We start from the raw sequence: 24,188 nt of genomic DNA, 5'->3' as shown, positions 1-24,188 counted from the left end.
TTTACGTCTGAAACAAGGCAGCTGTTTTCTCCTGAAAACAGTCTGTCTTTTCAGACGTAAAAGGCACTTCTCGTGTGCACATACACATACTGTAAAAAGGAATGATTTCACTGGGTCTGCTAATGAGATAGGCTTAGCCCCTCGGGTTTGGGATTTGTGATGGAAGTGATGTTTTAGGCCAGGATAACATGCACAGTTTTGATGCAGTTTTTGGCTCAGTTTTTTTGAGCCAAAGCCAGAAGTGGATCCAAAATGAAGGAAAGGTATAAAGAAAAGGCTGATGGATGCATCTCCTTCTTTTTTGTTCACTTCTGTGTTTGGCTAAAAAAAAACTGAGCCAGAAACTGCATCAAAACTGTGTGTGTGTGATCCTGGCCTCAGGCTGGAATCACACATGTCGTTTTAGTGCCATTTTTATGTAGTATTTTTATACAAAAACAGGAGTGGATACAAGAGACTGGAGACATATCAGTTTTTCCTTTATACTTTTCCTCCTTTTTTGGATATTCTCCGGTATTTGGCTCAAAAAAACTGTCCCAAAAACTGCATGTGTCATATATGCTGAAGATTAAATCCATATCTCATAAGGCTAATAGTTATTCTCTGAAATTTGGAAGCTTGGAACCACAGGCATTAAAAGGGTCATTTAAACTTCTTTTTAACATGATTTTAGTTGTATTTCTTATTTACTTTCAGAATACAGAGGACATAAAATTAAATGCAAATCCGGCCACACGTGATTTCTTTACTCTGTGTCTGATTTCATTCTTTTTTTATTAGTTACGTTACCAGCTGGATCGAGACTCGTCAGGCTCAGTCAGAAAAGGCAAATCTGACCATATTGTTTGATAAGTACGTTCCTTACTGCTTGGAGCAAGTGCGATGTAATTTAAAAACTATAACTCCAATCCCGGAAAACAGCATGGTACAGGTAAATGCAATGCATTTTATTTTCATGCTTTTTATACAAAGTATGATCCTTTGCATATCTTATGTGGTCCATCAGACGCTGGAAAATGTGTTGGGGGTGAGAGGTTTTGTTAGTATAAATTAAAAAAAAAAAAAGTTGAATGGATATATTTGGATTGAAGTCGGAGATTGGCAGCACCACAATAGAGTAGCCATTATCAGTTATATACAAATAGTTGCATTTTTATATACATATATATATACATATAATTATTATTATGGGATGTCAAGTATTTAAAGGGGTTTTATCATATGGGCGACCCCCCTCTGTCTTGCAGTTCGCTTGATTATGAGCTGATCTCTAGTGGTCTATCTGCTGGTACCTCATCCGCAAGAAAAAAACTGCAGGCATCTAAACATGTCCCCTGTAGTGTTGTGTAGTAAAATACGGCATCCATAGAAATCAATTGGCGATCACATTATACATAGACACAGAGAGTCTTCCAGAGTGAAAGACACTCTTTGCCCGCTATGATGTCTATATATCCTAATATTCTGTGGTGATTTATTTATTTTAATTTTAGGGGCAAATTTCGATTGCCATTCACCGTGTATGAAATTGTCACTCCAAAATTGTCGAAATGTTAGTGAAATATATTTATAATATACATTTTGCAAATTTATAATTGATATGTACATATTACTTTTTCTTCATGCAGACGTTATGCTCCTTATTAGATTGTCTTCTCACTGAAGAAAACACCCCACCAGATTCCCTGCGGGAGCTTTATGAAATTTATTTTGTTTTTGCTTGTGTCTGGTCTTTTGGGGGCGCTCTCTTTCAAGATCAGGTAAGAAATATAACTTTTATAGTAGGTAAGATGTTTACCAACAGAGAATTTGATGTCTTGTATATTCAGTGTAAAAATATTGTTTTAGTTGATCGATTACCGTTTGGAGTTTAGCCGATGGTGGAACAAAGAAATGAGAACCATTAAGTTCCCTTCACATGGTACAGTGTTCGATTATTTTATTGACCCCGAAACGAAGAAATTTACTCCTTGGACTGAAAGGATTCCAGAGTTTGATATGATCCCAGATATTCCATTACAGGTGAGTCTATTATTATCAAGTATCCATACAAACACGGAGTATGAATGCTCTCTTCATATTCAAGATTTTGGTCAGATTCATACCCATGGCCCCAGTGCAGAGGGGACAAGCTGCAAAGTTGTAGACAGTGAATTAGTCAGTGGCAATAGAGGAGGGGCCTGTGTGGCAATATACAGAGGAGCGGATTTCTGTGTAGCACTATATACAAGGGAGGAGCAGGGTGGCACTACATACAAAGGAGGGGTGCTTTCTGGCACTATATACAAGGGAGGGGTGCTGGGTGTGGCGCTATATACAAGGGGGGCTGTGTGGCACTATATACAAGGGGGGTCTGTGTGGCACTATACAAGGGGGCTGTGTGGCACTATCTACTAGGGGGGCTGTATGGCACGATTTACAAGGGGAGGACTGTGTGGCACTATCTAAATGGGGCAGGGTGGCACTATATACAAGGGGGGGCTTTGTGGCACTATATACAAGGGGGGCTGTGTGGCACTATATACAAGGGGGGCTGTGTGGCACTATATACAAGGGGGGGCTGTGTGGCACTATATACAAGGGGGGATGTGTGGCACTATATACAAGAGGGGCTGTGTGGCACTATATACAAGGGGGCCTGTGTAGCACTATATACAAGGGGGGCTGTGTGCACTATACAAGGGGGCTGTGAGGCACTATATACAAGGGGGGCAGTGTGGCACTATATACAAGGGGTCTGTGTCGCACTATATACAAGGGGGGGGAGCTGTATGGCACTATATACAAGGGGGCTGTGTGGCACTATACAAGGGGGCTGTGTGGCACTATATACAAAGGGGGGCTGTGTGGCACTGTATACAAGGGTGAGGTGGGGGGCGCTATCTACAAGTGGGATGTGACACTGTCAACAGGGGGGCTTTATAGCTCCTTTTACAGGGTATGGGACAATCTACAGGGGGTACTATATAGTACTGTCTACAGGGGGGCTGTATGGCACAATCTGGTGGGGGCATGATCTAAAAGGGGGCTGCGTGTGACACCTAGGGAGGGGAGGCCCAGTCAAAAGTTTGCTATGGGGCCCAGTCTTTCATAGTTACGCCCCTGGCATAACTCCATTCTAGCAAAGCAGATTTACTTAATTAAATACCATAAGCACATTTTCCTTTAACTGCCCCTGCTAGATATACATTAAATTACATTTAAGATGTTTTTCATTTATGTGGTATGCACATAAGCTTTAGACCATTTTTCACTAATCTGGAGAGGTTTATTTTAACACAAAGAATTGTGTTGAGTAACAGACAAATCTATGATAGTCTTTCGAATCTAGGTTTTTCCTAATTTAATTTTCTAATTTATAATAATCAGACAGTTGCTTTGTTAAGTACTTTTATTCTAGAAGTCTGAGATCACAGACTTCACCATTGCAGCTAAATGAGATGTAACGTGTACTGCCTCAATAAAGATACAATTTCTCCGTGCAAAGATTCAGCTAGTAAGGGAATTCTCCCTGGGTAAAGTGTTCATGTTTTGAGGCTCTCCTGGAGAACAGCCATTTTGCATACTTTTTCCCAGGATGCATTGCTCTAAAGACTTCCTGCTCTCCACAAGGAGAATAAGTACATTTTGTGAGATATTACAAAGGACATGCCTGCACAAAGTTGTGCAATGCTGTACCCTACAAGCTTTTATTGCGTGCATTAAAAGTAGATGCAAATCAGTGACCCCAAAGAATTGCACTCCCCCAAAAAATTTATGTAAGCATTCTACCATTGCGGCAATCACCTGGCATCTACATTTACTTTTTTTGGCATGCAACACAAAAAAAAAAAAAGCACATCTTTTACTGAGCAGAATTTTTTTTTTACTCGAGTTGCACACCCTCTTATACACGGCATAAAATAACAAAAGACTTCCCTTAGCAAAGGTCTAGTGAAAATCATTGGCTGCAATACATATTAAAATGTTTTTTCTTGAAAAGAAAATAGTGGGATTTCGTATAGTGGAGTATGGCACCTGCCAATTTACTGTTCCCCATTTTCAATGTACATATCTGGTCCCTCTTCATTATAATGAATAGGCGTTATTGTACATGCAAGACTAACTCTAATTGGAAATGGGAGCAAGGAATATTGGTTGTCAATGTGAACCCCTTCCCGCTCCTGGACATACTATTATGTCATGATAAGTGCATCATTCGCGCTCCATGACTTAATAGTATGTCCTGCATGTCCTGTGATTTGAAATTAATATAGCTCATTTTTGTGATTTGTCTATGCTCAAACAAACCTCCAGGCTAAAGGATGTTAAAGAGGACCTGTTACTAGATCATATGAGTTGAACTGGATTACTGATCTGAACAGCGCTGTATCCCTGATTCCAGCATTGGTTTTTTTTCTTTCCTGGATTCCCCCATTCCAGAGATCTGGCCCCCTGTTTTGTTAGCTCCATATATGGTAATTTGCTGTAGTTAGCCTATGGGGTGGAGCTAGCTTCCCTGCCTCTGATGCCGACAAATCAGCACAAGGCAACTTGAGGGTAGTTCACGCCCTGTTGGCTAACTACAGAAAATTAGCATAGAGGGAGCCAACAAAACAGTGAGCCATATCTCTGGAATCGGGTGGGGGGTTCCAGGAAAAAAAGAAAAACAATGCTGGACTCAGGGAGACAATGCTGTTCAGGTCAGTTAACCAGCTCAATTTATATGACCTAATGACAGGTCCTCTTCAAGTGAATGTGTTTATGTAAAAAACCGAAAATTAACAATGTAACTTGTACATACACAGAATGTGATTTCTTAATACTGTCATTCTTCCTACTTTGCTGTGTTTCTGTACATATACTTTTAAGTAGGTAGGAGGCGGTTCTAAGGTAGTTTACATATAATTCGTGTTTATGATCTTGTTTCTTTTATACTCTAAAGAGAATGGGGAGAAATACCTTCAAGGTTGATGAGAACTGCAATTGACAGAGCTACAGCTATTTTAGGTCCCTGTTGTCCATTTAAATTTTAATGTTTCTATCATTTGTTCCTCAGTGTGAATTAACAACCTTACTAGTATTTTGGCTTCCCGATCTGAAGTCAAGACTTAAAATTAATTCAATAGCCCAGATTTACAGCGATTCTATATTTCACAAGGCAGAATCAATAATGTGACTGAAGGGAAGAAGATAAAAATTTATGGTATCTTGCAATTTAATGGTTGAAAAGATGCAATTGAAGAGATCATAAATTGTGAAGGAGTTTATGCTTCGTTGCTCCTGATTCAGTGCTTGCTGTTAGGACCTGATTTGTGACTATTCACGAGGTGTGATTAATGATGTGATCGATTCTTGCTTCAGTGCAGTAAAGCAGCTGTAATGCTCTTCATTAGAATAAATAAAATAAATTGACTGAAGCTTTATAAAAACTGTGTAACATTTAAAATCTAAAATGTCAATTTTTTTTCTTGTTACAATTTTGCTTTCTTCAGGCAGCTTCCACCTACGTGCCATCATTCATTGTCATTCTGTGAGGGTATTATAGAAACCCATGTGGGTTGGGGTTAGTTTTATGCAAAGCTTACTGAAGAGGAAATACATAGAGTTAAATGGGTGCTGACTAGAGTCAGATTAATGTGACATATGGCTGGAAGACATTGTTTCAGTTAAATTAACCCTTTGACTGAACTGTACCATAGTTTATCAATACCAGGGGCTGCTCTGTAGCATTTTCCTAGGTGTAAAAATACAACCCTGAATAATATATTTACTTATTACCATATCCGTTTGTTAAGAGTATTAATCCTTCCTACAAATACAAATATAATTATCTCTGTGAAACAGGGAAGTATTGGACTGGGGTTCCTTGGGTCCGCCAGAGGTAATGATTTTGAGGGCTCATCCTCCATCGATACGGAACATGTGCATGTCCATTTTTTATGGCATCATAAGCTTTGTTGTTATCATTGTACACACATGACATATCATCAGTAAGATGTAATAAGTTATTTTTTTAATTAAAAAAATATAGGATCTAGTGGCAAGTGATTGGCTCAAAAGTCATCTCCAGATGAGATTGTCTGATGGCTTTTGGAGCCAATTATTGCATAAGAGTATGTGCCCACTGAAGGATCCTCTTGTACTCTGGTGAGTAGGTGATAAATGTCCTTCGTGGCAAAATCCCTTCAAACAAAGTACTGGGACCCTCTAAAAGTTCATATCACTAGGAATTAGTAACATCATGATTGTTAGTTTTCCTATGAATACTTTTTCTCTCCAGAAACTTTTTGCCAATACAATGTATAGGTATGGTATAAACTTTGGTTTCCTGTTGCAATTATTTATTAGGGAGTCTTTTAATCTCCCAGTCTCCCTGATGCATTCTTGCTAACAGTCCTTTATTTCGCAGGATTGTCCCATGACCCTTACTGCAAAAGGGGTGAGGATTCTGCCAATCACTTGTGTGATTCTGGAGGCAGCAGGGGAACCTATGTCCTTAAAATAAGATCGCATTCAGCGGCTAACAGGCTTTTGCCGTCTTGTCCAATCAAATCTGACTGAGCAAGATCGTAGGTTGATCAAAGTCATTGTATAAATACAACTTTCTCAAGTTATAAGAAGCTAATAATTCCATGACATTCTCTTGTCGTATTGCTGTAATCTTTTCTGTGTCACTCTGACATTTCTAGGAAGTTCTATCCTTATACTTGCTGAATTGCTTGTTCTGTGAAATTCTGGGATTTGGTGCTGGGTATTTGTGTGGCGGGTGTCTTTCTGCGTAACATCAGCCGGTTTGTTAAGCCGTTTTCTTGCTCTCATTGTTAATGTATCCTGTCTGCACAATGAGGACCATTTTTTAGAAATACAATTGATTCTTTCTGTGCCATAATATCCTACACCTTACAATGTGATACAAGTTCTTGTGTACATTGCTAAAAACTGTATGTTATGTTAGATTCTTCTGTACAAGACTCAAAAGTTGGGTAGAGCCATCAAAACTAGTTCAAATAAAGAATGGCCATAGCAACAATCACATACCAGTTCTAGCTGTCCCTTTCCAAAAAGTAAGCAAGCTAGTATGTAAGTTGTTCCTCCTGTTTTTCTTCAGTCTTTCACTTTCTAGTTTTGATGAATCTCCTTTATCGTTGGGAAGTGTATAAGAATGAACTCCAATACCAGACCAAGCCCATGAACAAGTGTGGCGCTGTTTTTAGAGGAAAGCAACTATTTTTTTTTAAATCTCATACATCCCCTTTATGTTTAGCTCTAGAATGTCTTAAAAGCTGTACACATTTTTTGGGTATAATGTGTAGAGTGATTACATTTTACCTTTATTTATTTTAATTTTAACCAGTTTATTACCTTACTCTTCATACATTTATGAGTAGGGAACTTACCAATAAAGAAGAAAAGCTCCATCCTAGAATAGGAATATTTAGGCTGATCTATCACATAGCGATTGTGCGGCCTTGCCACCTTTTTTATTACTTTGCCACTACTGGGATAAGATCCAAAAGAAAAGAGACAGATAACTTTGTGTCTCTTTTATTTCCATTGTTTTACAATTTATCGTCCTCCTCTACAAAACTGTACAATTCATGAACTCGTTCTTGTGGCACGTACAATTAAGTGTCTGACTGAGCACACCCTTCTGTCCTTTCCTATTCTTATCTTTTACATTGTGTCTATCTACTGTACATCTTTTATCTGATATTTCTTGTCTAAATCACTCAACACATATTAGCTCGTTGCTCAGTTTATTAGGAATTGATCATGCGTTCATGCGTTCATGCCTTCTTCCATTTCAAGAGTGCTTTTAAGTATTAGGCTCTGTCGTAATCAAGTTGAATGTGATAATGAGAACATGTTCACATTGTTAAAGTAAATGATCCAGTGCACTTAAAGTGAAGATACATTTGAACTACAATTTGTGGTCTTCACAGCAGTATTGAATAGTCTGGGAGGAATGTTTATGGCATAATAACCCCTTAAGTTCCAGGTTTCGGCCTTCGACATGGTTGGGTTCACCGCATATATTTCATACTTGGCGCTCTGAGTTTTCTGTACAATGCAGAACATAGATGTTTGGTTATAGTCTTTGATTTATATATCTATTAATATAAATATTAAAACCACATTTGATCCAGTAATGAACACAACTTAGTTTATACTCTTTGATGTTTAATGATGATACATTATGGAGTTCAAAGCCACTTTAAACATTGCCTTAAGGACGATTCCCTAATGTAATGTTTTTATTGTAAATTCTCCCTTTAAAAGTGGGAGCGATTGCGATTATAGAACTGGACAGGCAGGCGCTTTCAGCAGCATACAGTCGCTGTATATGGCAGCGTGTACTGTTATAAGGGCACAGTGTCTGTCAATACATTGCAAGAGCCTCCTATCAATAGCTTCTTGTTACCAGTTCTGAGATATCACAGCCGCGGCAGACATAGAGGAAAGTGGGCCTCGGAACAAGAGCAAAATGGGGGCCCCTCCTCGTGGTGGTTCATCTCGCCATGCCATTCTGGTAACAGGACAGTCTGGTGATTGTTGACCCTCCTACCCATTTCTTGCAGAATTAAAACACTTGTGGCCCTCGCCTGGCTTTCCTATTCCCAAATTAGCTAAAGAAAGTGGAAAGGGAGCCTTGTGCGGGTTGATACTATCCATGTAGGATAAGGACTTGACAACACAATTTGGGCCCCTTCCATAACCCCTTAGGCATAATTTACACGAGCGGAATATACGCGCGTGCGACGCGCGTGCTTTTCACGCGTATTATACGCACCTATATTACTCTATGGGGCAGTGCAGACTGTTCTATATTTCAGCATTTTTCGCGCATCACGCACCCATTGAAGTCAATGGGTGCGTGAAAACCACGCATGCCGCACGGAAGCACTTCCGTGCGAACTGCGTGATTCGCGCATCAGCTGTCAAACTCTGAATGTAAACAGAAAAGCACCACGTGCTTTTCTGTTTACAAACATCCAATCGGAGTGTCATAATGATGGCGGCTGCGCGAAAATCACGCAGCCGCGCATCATACACTGATGACACACGCAGCTGTTAAGTGCATTTTGCGCACGCAAAACGCCGCGTTTTTTGCGTGCGCAAAACGCACACGCTCGTGTAAATCAGGCCTTAATGACATGGCCAAATTTAGTTTTTTCCTCCCCGCCTTTCAAAAACCATAGCAACAATCTTGTTTTTGCGGGACAATTTTAGTTTTTCATTGCACCATTTAATGTACCACATATTGTACTGGAAAACTCAAAAAAAATAAACATATTTGTGTGGTGAAATGGGCAAAAAACAGCGATTCCGAAATTTTTAGGGGGGTTCTGTTATTGCGGTGTCCTTCGTGCGGTAAAAACGTCATTTTCACTCTATTCTATGGGTTGATACAATTATGGCGATACCAAATTTGTATGTTTTTTTATGTTTTACCACTTTTATTTAAAAGAACATCTATTTGTTAAAACAAAAAAAAATGTTTTGTGTCGCCATATTCTGAAAGCCATAACTTTTTTCATTTTCTGTCGATTGAGCGATATGAGGGCTTATTTTTGCTAGCCGAACTGTAGTTTTTATTGCTACCATTTTGGGGTACATGTGTCTTTATTGATCACTTTTTATTTCATTTTTTTTGGGGAGCTGAGGTGACCAAAAAACTGTAATCTTAGTGGGGGGTTTTTACGGCGTTCACTGAGCGGGCTAAATAACATTATATATTAATAGTTTGGACTTTTACGGATGAGGCGATACCAGTTATATTAACTTAAAAAATGGGAAATGGGGGTATTTTTGAACTTAGTCTTTTTTATGTTCCCCCAAAAATATTTAAACTGTTTTTTTTTTTTTTAGAAGTCCATTGTGGGGAGGTGTCGGCTGTATTACACAGCTGACATCCACTGCGTATCGAGCACGCTCAGCCCGTGAGCCCGCTCCATGCTTCCCCATTTATGTTGATATGATTAATTGTACTCTAAACTACTTAAAGGGATTGTGACATCTGAAAATGGACTATTGTTTAAATCAAGTTTTTATGTTAAACCTATTTTTTAGGAGTTTTTGGTGATTTTTTAATTTTAAATTTTTCTATTTCATTATCTATATGGAAAAAATAATCCTAAAATCTAGCCGTTTTTACTCTGCCCACTGAGCCTGACAAACAATAGACTGACACATCCAGTTCTGTAGAGATCACCTCTCAGCAGTCATCTCATTATCATCACAGACATACAATGACAGACAACACAATACATGATAGAAACAGCTCCGCTCCTCCTCCACCCTGCAAAATGACCTCTGTCCAGGTCACAGAGCATGCCTAGAAAACTTTCCCATAGAACTCAACGGGACCCCTCCTGTTCACAGGTTCCTATGATCCATGTGACTGCTGTAAAGCATATCTCTGTATGCTGTAAACAGCAGCTCCGGCAAGATTGCTGCCCCTATAATCATTTACAGAAAATAGGATTAAAAAATCTACACTCGGAAAATAAAAACAGATGAAAAAGAATATGTCTCACTATCTGGTTTTAATTAGTAAGAAAATATAGGTGAAACATTTCTCGGGGCTTTTCTGATCTGCTACTTGTTCTATTTCATGATTTACCTCCTATTCTCTTCTGCTGATTTTCCTCTGTCATCTGTTTTGCACTTGTTGCAGATCGGCCCTGAACTTTGACATCTTAGACATTTATTGACTGCGACTGGATTCCATCTTGCTCTTATTTGGCACCATGCATGGTTGACGTCTACTCTTGATACTGCTCATCGTCCCCTTTGTACCCATATATCTACCATGTACCAAAAAAAAGCAATGGCTCTGTCAACCCCCCCCCCCCCCCTGTTTTTCAATATTGTGCAGAAGAGGAGGGGGTTGGATAAGATAATGGAAGTGAAGTGTAATAATGATGTCTTTGATCTCTTTATAATTGGTCTATTTAATATATAATTTGTCTATGTATATGATGATGACCCTTCCTTCATGTATACATATATACAAAAATAAATCACTTATACTCTGCTTGATTTTAAAATACATCAATCTTCATGAGTAGTTTATTGTTTCTATCTTCATGCAAACCCAGACTGTCTTGGTACACACTGCCGAAACTGTACGCTTGAGGTATTTTCTGGATTTACTGCTGGAAAAGGGGAAGCCGATAATGCTAGTCGGAAATGCCGGTGTTGGCAAAACTGTCCTGGTATCAGATAAAGTGTCCAAATTGGCAGAAGACTACATTGTGGCCAAAGTCCCTTTCAACTACTACACCACATCTGCCATGCTCCAACGTAAGTCTTACCAATGGTTTGATTGTATCTAGTTCTATAACCACATGTATTATTTTTGATCCCTGTTATTATGTAAATATATTTGCCATATTGTGATCCTATTAAGGGCTCGTCCACAATGCTGTATTATGGTTTCCCACAGAGTCATACAGTTCAGAAAATAAAATTGTGACATGTTCCATTGTATGCCATAAATTTGCTGGTATTCTCCTCTAGAAGTATTAGATCATGTGCCTCCATAGAGGGTCCATGCACACAGCTTTGTCATGTGCTTAAACCCTAAGGGTATGTTCACACGGCAGCGTCCGTAACGGCTGAAATTACGGTGCTGTTTTCAGGCGAAAACAGCCCCGCAATTTCAGCCGTAATGGCATGTGCAGGCGTTTTTCGCTGCGTCCATTACGGACGTAAATGGAGCTGTTTTTCCATGGAGTCAATGGAAAACGGCTCCATTTACGTCTGAAGAAGTGACAGGCACTTCTTTGACGCGGGCGTCTTTTTTACAACGGGGCGTAAAAAAAATGACCGTCTGCACAGCACATCGTAAGACCCATTCTAATGAATGGGCAGATGTTTGCCGACGCTTTAGAGCCGCTATTTCGGACGTAATTCGGGGCAAAAATGCCCAAATTACGTCCGTAAATAGTGTGTGTGAACATACCCTTAGTCTTTATCAAGAGAATGTGACTGAGCTGCAATACTAGATATAACCCCTGGGCTAGAGTGTCACTGTCTCTGGAAAAAAGATCCTTTGTTCTAATCTCGTATCAGGGATGCTATCAGAAATATCTGGCGACAAACAGTCAAATATTTAAGGCCTTAGAAATGCGTATTATGTTCATAAACCTTCATCCTTCTGTATACATTTGGTACTTGAGGCACCTGAGGAAGGCTGTTATACTTTGTTTCAAGCACATTGAACCATGGTGGAGGGGAAACAAAATACTAATTGGGGCATGTGCCCTTACACCAATGTGAAATGCAAGGCAACATGTTGGGAATCAGGTTTACCAATAACTAGTGGGTGGCAGTCCACAGGTGAGTTTGGGCCCCTGATAACAATACCAGTACTTCTCTGCTGGTGTCCCTGTCTGAGATACTCTAAGTTTCCCTTCCTCAACATTTTTAAGATCCCTGAATAAAAGCATTTAAAGGGATTGTCCAGGATTAGAAAAAACGTTGCTGCTTTCTTCCTTTAATGTTTACAACCAGGGGCTGAAAATAGTTCAGACCTAATATTTCTCATAACTAAGAGTGTGCCACAATGTGTAATCTATAATGCCAGATTCACACGAACGAGTGCAAACTCGGACGTGAAAATCGGCCGTTTTTCACGTCCGAGTTGCACCTGTGCGGGTCCCGTTTTCAGGGATCCCCATATACTTCAGTCTATAGAGGGATCCGTGAAAACAGAAGAAAATAGAACATGTTCTATTTTTCAACGGACCCTTCACATGGTCCATTGAAACAACGGCCGTGTGAACGGCCCCATTGAAATACATGCATCCGTGTGAGTGACGGCCGTTGTTTTGAATTCGGCCTACTGATACATATTAGCAACCTACTGTAACAGGAGAGCGATGCTGCTGTTGTATTTATCTCTTGCCTAAACTAAACAATAACTCCCTCAGAACCATTAGGCCTTTTACAGACGACAGGGAAACTCGGCCGTGTGACTGACTTTTTTTTTTAACGGCTGTCACACTGCTGCATTGAAATCAATGCATTTCTATGGGCCCATTCACACGGCTGTTTTTTTTTTAGCGGACCAGTTGAGCATCCTGGGAAAAAATAGGACATGACTCGAGTCTATGAGGGATCCATGACAACGAGTCCCGCACGGGTGCAAATTCATCGTGAAAAACTGCACTTTTTTCTTGGCCGATTTGACACCCGGTCGTCTGAATAAAGTCTTAGGTCTTTGCTTCTTTTCAGGGTTGGACTGGTTTTCTGGTAGTTTCCCTTTACTGACAACAACCATAAATCTTGAAAGTGGTGACAAATTATAAGACAATGTATGTTAAAAAAAAAGTTGCATAACTTCATGGTACAATGAACATTATCTATAAGGGCGGGTTCACACATGGCGGAATTGCACTTAAATTCCGCTGCGGACACTCCGCAGCGTTAATCCGCAGCGGAGCCGTTTCTACATTGACTTTCACTTTAATTTAGCAGTGTTCGTTTACACGATGCGTACAATTCCGCTGCGGAGCATAGGCTGCGGAGCGGAATTTGGTGTCCGCAGCATGCTCTGTCTGTTGCGGAGCAGTGGCGGACTCATGGCGGAATTTCTCCATTGACTTCAATGGAGATTCAAAGTTCCGCAATGAAGTCCGCAGCTGTCATGCACATGTCATGTGTGCTGCGGATGCGTCTTGCTTTTTTTACTTGACATTTCTTCATTCTGGCTGGACCTATGTATTTCTAGGTCTACAGCCAGACTGAGGAAGTCAATGGGGCTCCCGTAATGACGGGAGCGTTGCTAGGAGACGTCAGTAAATAGTCACTGTCCAGGGTGCTGAAAGAGTTAAGCGATCGGCAGTAACTGTTTCTGCACCCGGGACAGTGACTACCGATCCCAATATACATGTATCTGTAAAAAAAAATGAAGTTCGTACTTACCGAGAACTCCCTGTTTCTGTCTCCAGTCCGGCCTCCCAGGATGACGTTTCAGTGTAAGTGACGGCTGCAGCCAATCACAGGCCAAGCACAGGCTGCAGCGGTCACATGGACTGGCGCGTCATCCAGGGAGGTCGGGCTGGATGCCGAAGGAGGGACGCGTCATAAAGACAACGGGCGGTAAGTATGAAATTCTTTTACTTTCACTAGGGAAAGTGCTGTCCCTTCTCTCTATCCTGCACTGATAGGGAGAAGGGAAGCACTTTTCCCGCAGTCCGCAGCAGCTAGTCCGCATCAATTTTCTGCACATTTTGTGCAGATCCGCTGCAGAATCTGCAACGCAGATTCTGTGCGGCATTGATGCGGACAGTTGCGGAGGAATTCCGCCATGTGTGGTCATGCCCTAACTGGACGCATCATTTAATTTTGATATTGGTTTATACTTAGGAGATAATGTTTCCATTGAATGATATTTGCATCTTCAAGAAGTGCTTTATATAGTTATAGGCCTCCAATCCCCTGACATTAGCCGTTAGGCTGCCTAAACATTGTCTTTGTTGTTCACATTATATTAATTTCTAGTGTTATTAACAGAATATATAAACCCATAATATATGGTGGTTTTTTTTGTTTTGTCTTTTGCTAGGCATCTTAGAAAAACCTTTGGAAAAGAGGGCAGGAAGAAACTACTCTCCACCGGGCACCAAAAAATTGATTTATTTTATAGACGATCTCAACATGCCAGAAGTTGATGCTTATAGTACAGTACAACCTCACACTTTAATAAGGCAACATATAGATTACAGTCACTGGTGAGTATGATCTCCCTATCATTGTTTCAGGTTTGTGTATGATAGTTGTCCTCTTGTGTGAAGCAGTCTTTGAACTAACTTGGCCTATCGGATAGCAGATTTCCAAAAATGTCTACCACCAATGGCAGCCATTATAAAGCTCACAGGGTTTGTACCTGGCTTTACACAGAGTCTGCGTTATTTTACATGGTTAGGCTATGTTCACATGGCGGTTTTTGCTTGGAGGGTCCTGTTGCAAAAGCCACCGCAGAATTATTCCTGCCGTCAGCTGGAAGATTCCTACTCCTATTTACTTCAATGGGAGGTTTTGGGATGGAATCTTCTCGAAGATTGGGCAGGACGCTTCTTTTGTCCGCTAGCTGAAAAAATTATTTATTATCAAGGGTGATGTTTGATACAGTACGGCAATGCATGGGATCGTGGGAAAACAGCTAAAAGAAAACAGCATTTAAATAATAGGCTGATCTTTTTTTTTTTTTTTTAAGTAAAAGTGATTATTATTATCAGTAAGCAATGCTATAATTATGGCTGCAATTTATCGCGGCCTCCTGGATACCCCTTTAATAAAATGTACAAAATTATAGAAAAAAGTGCCAAACAACTAACTGCACAATGTACTTTCTCCTATGCTGCCCCTGTACTCCGGAATGTTCTTCCTCAGTCAGCCAAACTAAAGCTGGCCAATACGTTTATCAATATGCCTCTAGTCCTATTGACTTTACAATATTTTTCACTATAGGGTCGCTGGTTGTTAAAGATCGATTGTCTGATAGTAATGATCATTTTATTGCAATTTCTCATTGGCGCCTATGTCTAAGTTTTATCGTTGCATTGTAAAAGTCTTGCTCATCACACTTTATACCATTGCACAGTGGCGTACATATAAGAGAGGGGGCTCTGTAGGAAATATCAAAACTGTCTCCCATTATGGTGCCAGGTTTTACTCCCCAGGACAGAAGGTGTTTTTGTTCTTTTTACCCCTCCACATCCTTTCCCCAACCCTTAGGCCAAGTTTTTCCAAATTCCAATAAAAAAGGGAATGGGAGCAACCATGGCTGGGCCCTTTCTCTCCAAGGGCCCCATAGCCGCTGCATTGACTACCTTTATGGTACGTACTGTACAACCTTGCTATTGCAGTCTTTGATTTTCACACATTTACTGCTACAACTTCATTGCTAAACCCAATTACTTTTCTACTGAATCCTCTTGCCCTTCCCTATCCAATACGCCTGTTGTCAGTTCACTATTCTTGCACAGATCACAGCTGGGTGATGGGTTCATTCCGCATTATTTATAGCTTCATCTGTATTCACATGTGACAGATCCATTATACAAACAATCACTTCTAGGTAATGTATCACCCCCCTCATTCATCGTAGATTGTTAGATCTTGCGAGCAGGTCCCTCTATCCTTATCTCATTGCTTGTAGACATTTTTGGCCATTAGTTGTCTACAATGTCTGATATCTGTATTTACCCTTATGTTCCCCGATTGGGAAATGCTAGGAAATATGTTGCCTCCGTACAAATAAAGAATCATTAAACCAATAATCAACTTTTGTCCTGTGTCTGTATATATATATATATATATATATATATATATATATATATATATATATATAATATTATTTTTTTAATGTTTTTATTTTGTTTCTTAAAAGCAAAACAAATATCCATAGTTTTTCCAATGTCATATATTTGGTTCATGAAATATATAGAATAGCAATCATCAGGGGTGTAACTATAGTAGTTGCTAGTATTTGCAGCCAGACACTGGAGTCTACGGCGCCTAAAAAGGCCCCTCAGCCCCATATGAGCATATTAGCACTACAAATGAGGCATAAGATTTTGGGGGCTCGTTGACAGAATATGCCTATGGCAACCATATTGTATGTAGAGACCATAGTACATGCTGAATTTCACATTACACCTATTGGTATCATGAGCTGCATGTTTTACATAATAGCAGGGCAGTATATAGGATGCAGTCATTGAACCTGGCCCGGCATGAGCCAGTATTTATGTTTATGTGATTACTATAGGTATGACAGACAGAAATTGGTGGCTAAAGAAATACACAATTGCCAATACATAACATGCATGAATCCCACGGCTGGAAGTTTTTCCATTAATCCTCGGCTCCAGGTAATATACCATTCAGTATGTCACTTGTTTTCAGTGTATGAAATGCTGCATTTAATGCATGACTTCATCTGTCACATGTGTGATCTATAGTAACCATAGCAACTGGGGAAAAAGGTTATCGTATGTTTATATAGTAAATTGTATTTTATACCACCAGTTGTGTTCCGCACCATACACCATACATAGTATAAAAAGAAAAATGGCCCAAGTCATGTAATACCCATGTTGCAGGGTAAATAGTTAAGCGGCATGCTGCGTTATTTGCCATTTCTACTAAACACATATGAAATTCCACCCCTTAGCAGTGAAAAAACATTTTTACCTCTGTCGCAAATTATGTGCATTTTCTATATGTAACTAACAGTAGGAACAGTTCTAGGGCTTCTTTAAAAATGTGCATTAAAAATTTACATCTATTGTAATAATCACTCATATAAATGGTTTCTATCGCCCACTGTAAAACAGCCTTAAACCCAGAATCTAAGTCTAGGGCTCCATGGGTACATCTGGACACCTGCGACTAGCAGGAAATTTGCAACTCTGCTGTGACTCGCAAGCAACCTTAATGCAGAGGCGTAGCTAGGTTCTCCAGCACCTGGGGCAAAGATTCAGTTTGGCACCCCCACCTCTTTCCCGACATCTCCTTCCCCCTCGCCATGTTTGTTTTCTCTACCAATCGACGTGTCATTTATTTTTATGTAACGCGAGCATAAAATTATTTGTACATTTCACAAGCAATATGGTTCTATATACAGCCCCAGAAGCAAGCTCACTACATATATACAACACCAGCACAAATACAGCTCAATTTAGTGCAACCCCTGCCGTATAGGTGTGTACGGCGTAAAACTACAGCTCCCAGCATGGCCCGAACAATGGTAAGGATATGCTGGAAGATGCCGTTTCACAAAAAATAAATCCTATCATAATCATTCCACCCATCATCTCGCTGCAGATCATAAAGTGACTACAGTGCTGATTAGAGGCAGAATAAACATTTACATTAAGTGACTCACCGGTGACGTCTCAGATTCTAGTTCTTTCTCTCCATCCGGTCCAGACCTCTATGATGACTTCTCCCGGTCACAGCCCATTTCTGCAGTTTGCCGCTCGCATGTCTTCAGCTTCTCACTTTTCCAACATTTCTGCACCTATAAATAAATATAAAGTTATCATTATACCACACACTACGCCCCTAAATATAATAGCGCCATACACTGCACCTCTAATTATAATAGCACCATACACCGTGTCCCACACACACCGTGACCCCTGTAGATAGTGCCCCCATATAGCCCACCCCTGTATATAGTGTCCCACAAATAACTCCCCCTATAGTGCTCTACAGATAGCCCACCCCTGTATATAGCCCCCCTGTAGATATAGCCCACCCCTGTTTATAGCCCCCTGTAGATATAGCCCACCCCTGTATATAGAGCTCTACAGATAGCCCAATCATGTATGTAGCCCCCCTGTAGATATAGCCCACCCCTGTATATAGTGCTCCACATATAGTCCACCCCTGTATATAGTGTTTCACAGATAGCCCACCCCTGTATATAGCCCCCCTTGTACATATAGTCCACCCCTGTATATAGTGCTCCACTAGATAGTCCACCCCTGTATATAGTGCTCCACAGATAGCCCACCCCTGTATATACTATATACAAGGGTGGGCTATCTGTGGAGCACTACATACAGGGGTGGGCTATATCTACAGGGGGACTATATACAGGGGTGGGCTATATCTACAGGGGGACTATATACAGGGGTGGGCCATATACAGGGGTGGGCTATATCTACAGGGGGACTATATACAGGGGTGGGCTATATACAGGGGTGGCCTATCTACAGGGGGACCATATCTACAGGGGGACCATATCTACAGGGCTGGGCTATACACAGGGGGGCTATATCTACAGGGGTGGGCTATACACAGGGGGGGTATCTACAGGGGTGGGCTATACACAGGGGGGCTATATCTACAGAGGGGGCCTATACACAGGGGTGGGCTATACACGGGGAATATATCTACAGGGGGGGCTATATCTACAGGGGGCTATATCTACAGGGGGGGCTATATACTGGGGTGGGCTATCTATGGAGCACCATATACAGGGGTGGGCTATATCTACAGGGGGCTATATACTATGTAGCCCACCCCTGTATATGGTGCTCTATAGACAGCCCACTCCAGTATATAGCCCCCTGTAGATATAGTCCCCCTGTATATAGCCCCCCTGTAGATATAGTCCCCCTGTATATAGCCCAGCCCTGTAGATATAGTCCCCCTGTATATAGCCCCCCTGTAGATATAGTCCCCCTGTATATAGCCCCCCTGTAGATATAGTCCCCCTGTATATAGCCCCCCTGTAGATATAGTCCCCCTGTATATAGCCCAGCCCTGTAGATATAGTCCCCCTGTATATAGCCCAGCCCTGTAGATATAGTCCCCCTGTATATAGCCCCCCTGTAGATATAGTCCCCCTGTATATAGCCCAGCCCTGTAGATATAGTCCCCCTGTAGATAGCCCCCCCGTAGATATAGTCCCCCTGTAGATATAGTCCCCCTGTATATAGCCCAGCCCTGTAGATATAGTCCCCCTGTATATAGCCCCCCTGTAGATATAGTCCCCCTGTAGATATAGTCCCCCTGTATATAGCCCCCTGTAGATATAGTCCCCCTGTATATAGTCCCCCTGTATATAGCCCCCCCCTGTAGATATAGTCCCCCTGTATATAGCCCAGCCCTGTAGATATAGTCCCCCTGTATATAGCCCACCCCCTGTAGATATAGTCCCCCTGTATATAGCCCAGCCCTGTAGATATAGTCCCCCTGTAGATAGACACCCCCCCACGTAGATATAGTCCCCCTGTATATAGCCCCCCTGTAGATATAGTCCCCCTGTATATAGCCCAGCCCTGTAGATATAGTCCCCCTGTAGATATAGCCCACCCCTGTAGATATAGCCCACCCCTGTAGATGGATACCCCCCCCCCCCGCGGACAAAGTCCCCCCCGCAGATACAGACACACACGTCTATTACAATTTAAAAAAAACAAAACTATTCAAACTCACCTTAATCCTGCTCCCACGCCGTCCGGCAGCTATGGAGACCTGCTCTCTTCTGCGCAGGTCTCCAGGAGGTTGAACACAGCGTCTATGAAAGGCGCTGATTGGCTGGGCAGGATGACTTTCCCTGCCAGTCAGTCAGCGCCTTTCATCGACGGAAGCGTCACTGGTACAAAAGGTACCAGTCGCTTCATTCGTGGAGAGGCGCTGAATGGCCGGGCATGGAACGTGCCCGGTCATTCATTGCTTCTAATTGTACCTGTGTCGCAAGGATAAATAAAATGATTCAACAGCTTGTGATTGTGACCAATCGCCGCCAATGACTTTTTCTTTAAAGCCGGGATCACACACACAATTTTGATGCAGTTTTTGGCTCCGGTTTTTTTTTTGTCGAAGCCAGAAGTGGTTTCAACAGGAATGAAAGGTATTTGCAAAGACTGATGCATCTCCTTTCTTTTATTTCCACTAGTGTTCTTTGGTTTCCCGCCGCAGCTATTTTTCAGATTTTAATTTTCCTTTTTTCCTCCCCACCTTCCGAAAGTCAACTTTTTTATTTTTCCATCGATATAGCCTTGATTTCTATGAGGTGAGTTGTATTTTTTTCATGGCACCATTTATTGTACCATATAATGAACTAGGACACAAGAATTTTTTTTTGGTGGTATTAAAAATGTTAAAAAGAATCTAGCGTTTTTACCATTCACCGTGCAATTAAAACAACATGTTATCTTTATTCTGCGGGTCAATACAATTACAGCAAACATTTTTACTACTTTTACAAGGAAAAAACAAACTAAAAAATAAAATATATCTTGTGTTGCCAAATTCTGAGAGCCATAACTGTTTTGTTTTTCCGTCGATTGAGCGATATGAGGGTTTAATTTTGCTGGGCGAAATGTAGTTTTTATTGATACCATTTTTGGGTACATGACAGTTTTGGAAGACTTTTGATTCCATTTTTTGTGAGAGATTAGGTACCTTTTTTTACAATGCTATAGGGGGAAAATAAATTAAAAAAATTTCTGTATATTTTCTTTTTTTTTTTTTGTACATAAAAAAATCCTTTATTTAACTGATTTTTATAGTATTGAAGTATATCCTGTTTCTGACATGCTTCTATTAAGCCCTACCAGAGTATAAAGATGGCAGACCTGGGGGCCTTCATTAGGCCCCCTCGCTGCCATGCCAACCATCAGCACCTCGCGATCACGGCGCGGGTGGAGGGGCGATTGGCTGTCAGAGGCTGGCACTTTCTAACTATTGACCACAACATCTAAGAAGTTAAAGGAGCGGGATTGCGCTCGAGCGCGATCCTGCTAGTTACAGTGAAGTGTCAGCTGTAACATACAGCCGACACCTGTGCTGTATGGAGCAGGCTCAGCCCGTGAGCCCGCTCCATATTTCCACCACCCAGCTAATACATGAGTATACGTCATATGTCGGAGAGGGGTTATAAATCTAAGCCAGAAACTGTGACAAAGCTTCCACAAAAATTGCATCAAAACTGTGTGTGTAATCCTAGCCTAATTGGGGATCATTGAGTTGCGCACAAGTCATGGAGATAACCGCATTTTACGGCAACTTGCTGTCCACTAAATGTCGCCTTGAAACCCTATCATACAGCACCACATATGTAGAATGTATTTGATCAAGAATGTGCAGTCTAAAATAAAATAACAGTAATGGTTGAATTGTAGAACAATAACTCACAACTGAATTCTGTTGAAATCATTTCTGCTCTATACTGAGCTTTGTGGTGGAAATCTTTCAAAGGCATGAAAAGAGGTTTGGTAGCTTTACAGAGCACCAGGACTTGTTTATTTTGGGAATCAATAATATCTCATGGAACCCCACAAATAGCAGAAGATGAGTTTAGGTGGAATCCCCCTTTAATGTGTATGGAATTTGTGAACATTTTCTTGGTCAATGTTTTGCCAATGGATACATTTCTTATTATGGAGCCGTATCGTATGTAAGACAATGGAGGCTAAAATATGAATTCCTTTTTGCATTTCATTGTCTTATATAAGGAATACGGCTCCTTAATGGAGAATTCAATGATAGGGCGAGTTTCCATAGATTCGTTTATCTTTAGGTACAATTCTTTTGCAAATTAACATAGTTGCATTGTAATATTAAATAACAGAATGAAAACTAAAAAGATATTGTCCATGGCATTACACACATGACCAAAGAATAGCAATGACCTAACTAGTTGCTACATTTATTTATTTACTAGTATGGGTGGGTTGAGAGTGATCTGGGCTACCGGGCATTAATGGTCATGGATCATGGGCCGCTCACCAACCACTGTAAACACTTGATTTGGATTAATAACGTGCATTTTAATAGCACATACTCTAATGCCCAAAGGCTGGGTTCACACGTGGCTGAATTTCACTTAAATTCCGCTGCGGACACTCCGCAGCGTTAATCCGCAGCGGAGCCGTTTGTCCATTGACTTACACTTTAATTTAGCAGTGTTCGTTTAGACGAGGCGTAAAATTCCGCTGCGGAGCATAGGCTGCGGAGCGGAATTTGGTGTCCGCAGCATGCTCTGTCTGTTGCGGAGCAGTGGCGGACTCATGGCGGAATTTCTCCATTGACTTCAATGGAGATTCTAAGTTCCGCAATGAAGTCCGCAGCTGTCATGCACATGTCATGTGTGCTGCGGATGCGTCTTGCTTTTTTTACTTGACATTTCTTCATTCTGGCTGGACCTATGTATTTCTAGGTCTACAGCCAGACTGAGGAAGTCAATGGGGCTCCCGTAATGACGGGAGCGTTGCTAGGAGACGTCTGTAAATAGTCACTGTCCAGGGCGCTGAAAGAGTTAAGCGATCGGCAGTAACTGTTTCTGCACCCGGGACAGTGACTACCGATCCCAATATACATGTATCTGTAAAAAAAAATTAAGTTCATACTTACCGAGAACTCCCTGCTTCTGTCTCCAGTCCGGCCTCCCAGGATGACGTTTCAGTCTAAGTGACGGCTGCAGCCAATCACAGGCTAATAACAGGCTGCAGCGGTCACATGGACTGCCGCGTCATCCAGGGAGATCGGGCTGGATGCCGAAGGAGGGACGCGTCACCAAGACAACGGGCGGTAAGTATGAATTTCTTTGACTTTCACAAGGGAAAGTGCTGTCCCTTCTCTCTATCCTGCACTGATAGGGAGAAGGGAAGTACTTTTACCGCAGTCCGCAGCAGCTAGTCCGCATCAATTTACTGCACATTTTGTGCAGATCCGCAGCAGAATCTGCAACGCAGATTCTGTGCGGCATTGATGCGGACAGTTGCGGAGGAAATCCGCCACGTGTGGTCATGCCCAAAGGGTCAGTCTGCCCATTTGCAAGTTTTCATAAGAATGACAGAATGCTTTGTGTTAAACTTTTCAGAGACACTTCTCCGTATTTTCTGTGCACTTTCCGGATATGGAAGCTTTAACTACTATCTACAGCAGGATAATCAGCGCACATTTCCAACATGGAGGCTTCAGTTATAGCGTGGTCAAGTCTGTGTCGACACTGATACAAGCTTCAATTTGTCTCCATTACAAGATGACCCAGAATTTTCTCCCAACTGCGATAAGATTCCATTATGTATTTAATCTGAGGGATTTAACGCAAATCTTTCAGGTAATATTAATATATATTTTTTTATGGGCTAGAGATCATGATTAATGTCAGTCAAGACACCTGCGCTTTATATTCCATTGTTCTGCTCCGTCAAAGGACCAGAACAAGGGAATAACCGGAAGCGCGGCATCCATGGAACAAATGGCAGCCGATGAAACCCATTAACGTTAACGGGTTCCATCGGGTTGATCGTGGTTTTCCTGGAAACAATAGCGCAACATACTGCGCTATTGTTTCTGGTATTTTTGGGCAGATGTGTGACACGGGCCCTTAACGGAGCCTCCAACACAGATGTGAATGAGGTCTAACTTGCCTCTCTATAAAGAGACATCTTATAGCTCAGACCCTTAACAAACCATAAACACTAACAATGGCAAAAATGTACAGTATCTAAACATGATGGACAGATATCATAATGTAAGTATAAATGGCTCCTGCCTACCGCTCAGTTATTGTTCTATTGACTTGAAGTGGGATAGGGTCTTAAATAATAACATAGTTTTGCGTATAAGTATGCAATGAAGGTGAAATAATATTATTTCACTTTATTTTTTCGGAGAAATAGAACACTTGGTTGGATTATACTCATCCTATCAGAAGATTGTCCAAC

The 24,188-nt window shown here is 41.2% G+C and overlaps 1 protein-coding gene across 1 annotated transcript in view; it reads left to right on the top strand.

The window, feature by feature from the left end:
* LOC142656572 (dynein axonemal heavy chain 11-like) overlaps window positions 1–24,188 on the top strand; it is a 271,269-nt gene that overhangs the window by 84,184 nt on the left and 162,897 nt on the right. The window contains exons 33-39 of the mRNA XM_075831503.1: window positions 781–931; window positions 1,629–1,760; window positions 1,849–2,022; window positions 11,085–11,289; window positions 14,558–14,723; window positions 16,766–16,868; window positions 23,339–23,578. Of these exons, the coding sequence (XP_075687618.1) occupies window positions 781–931; window positions 1,629–1,760; window positions 1,849–2,022; window positions 11,085–11,289; window positions 14,558–14,723; window positions 16,766–16,868; window positions 23,339–23,578 (1,171 nt within the window). The remainder of the gene's footprint in view (window positions 1–780; window positions 932–1,628; window positions 1,761–1,848; window positions 2,023–11,084; window positions 11,290–14,557; window positions 14,724–16,765; window positions 16,869–23,338; window positions 23,579–24,188) is intronic.

The sequence above is a fragment of the Rhinoderma darwinii genome, chromosome 6 (genome assembly GCF_050947455.1).
Source record: "Rhinoderma darwinii isolate aRhiDar2 chromosome 6, aRhiDar2.hap1, whole genome shotgun sequence".
NCBI lineage: Eukaryota > Metazoa > Chordata > Amphibia > Anura > Rhinodermatidae > Rhinoderma > Rhinoderma darwinii.
This window is presented reverse-complemented; position numbering and strand designations above follow the sequence as displayed.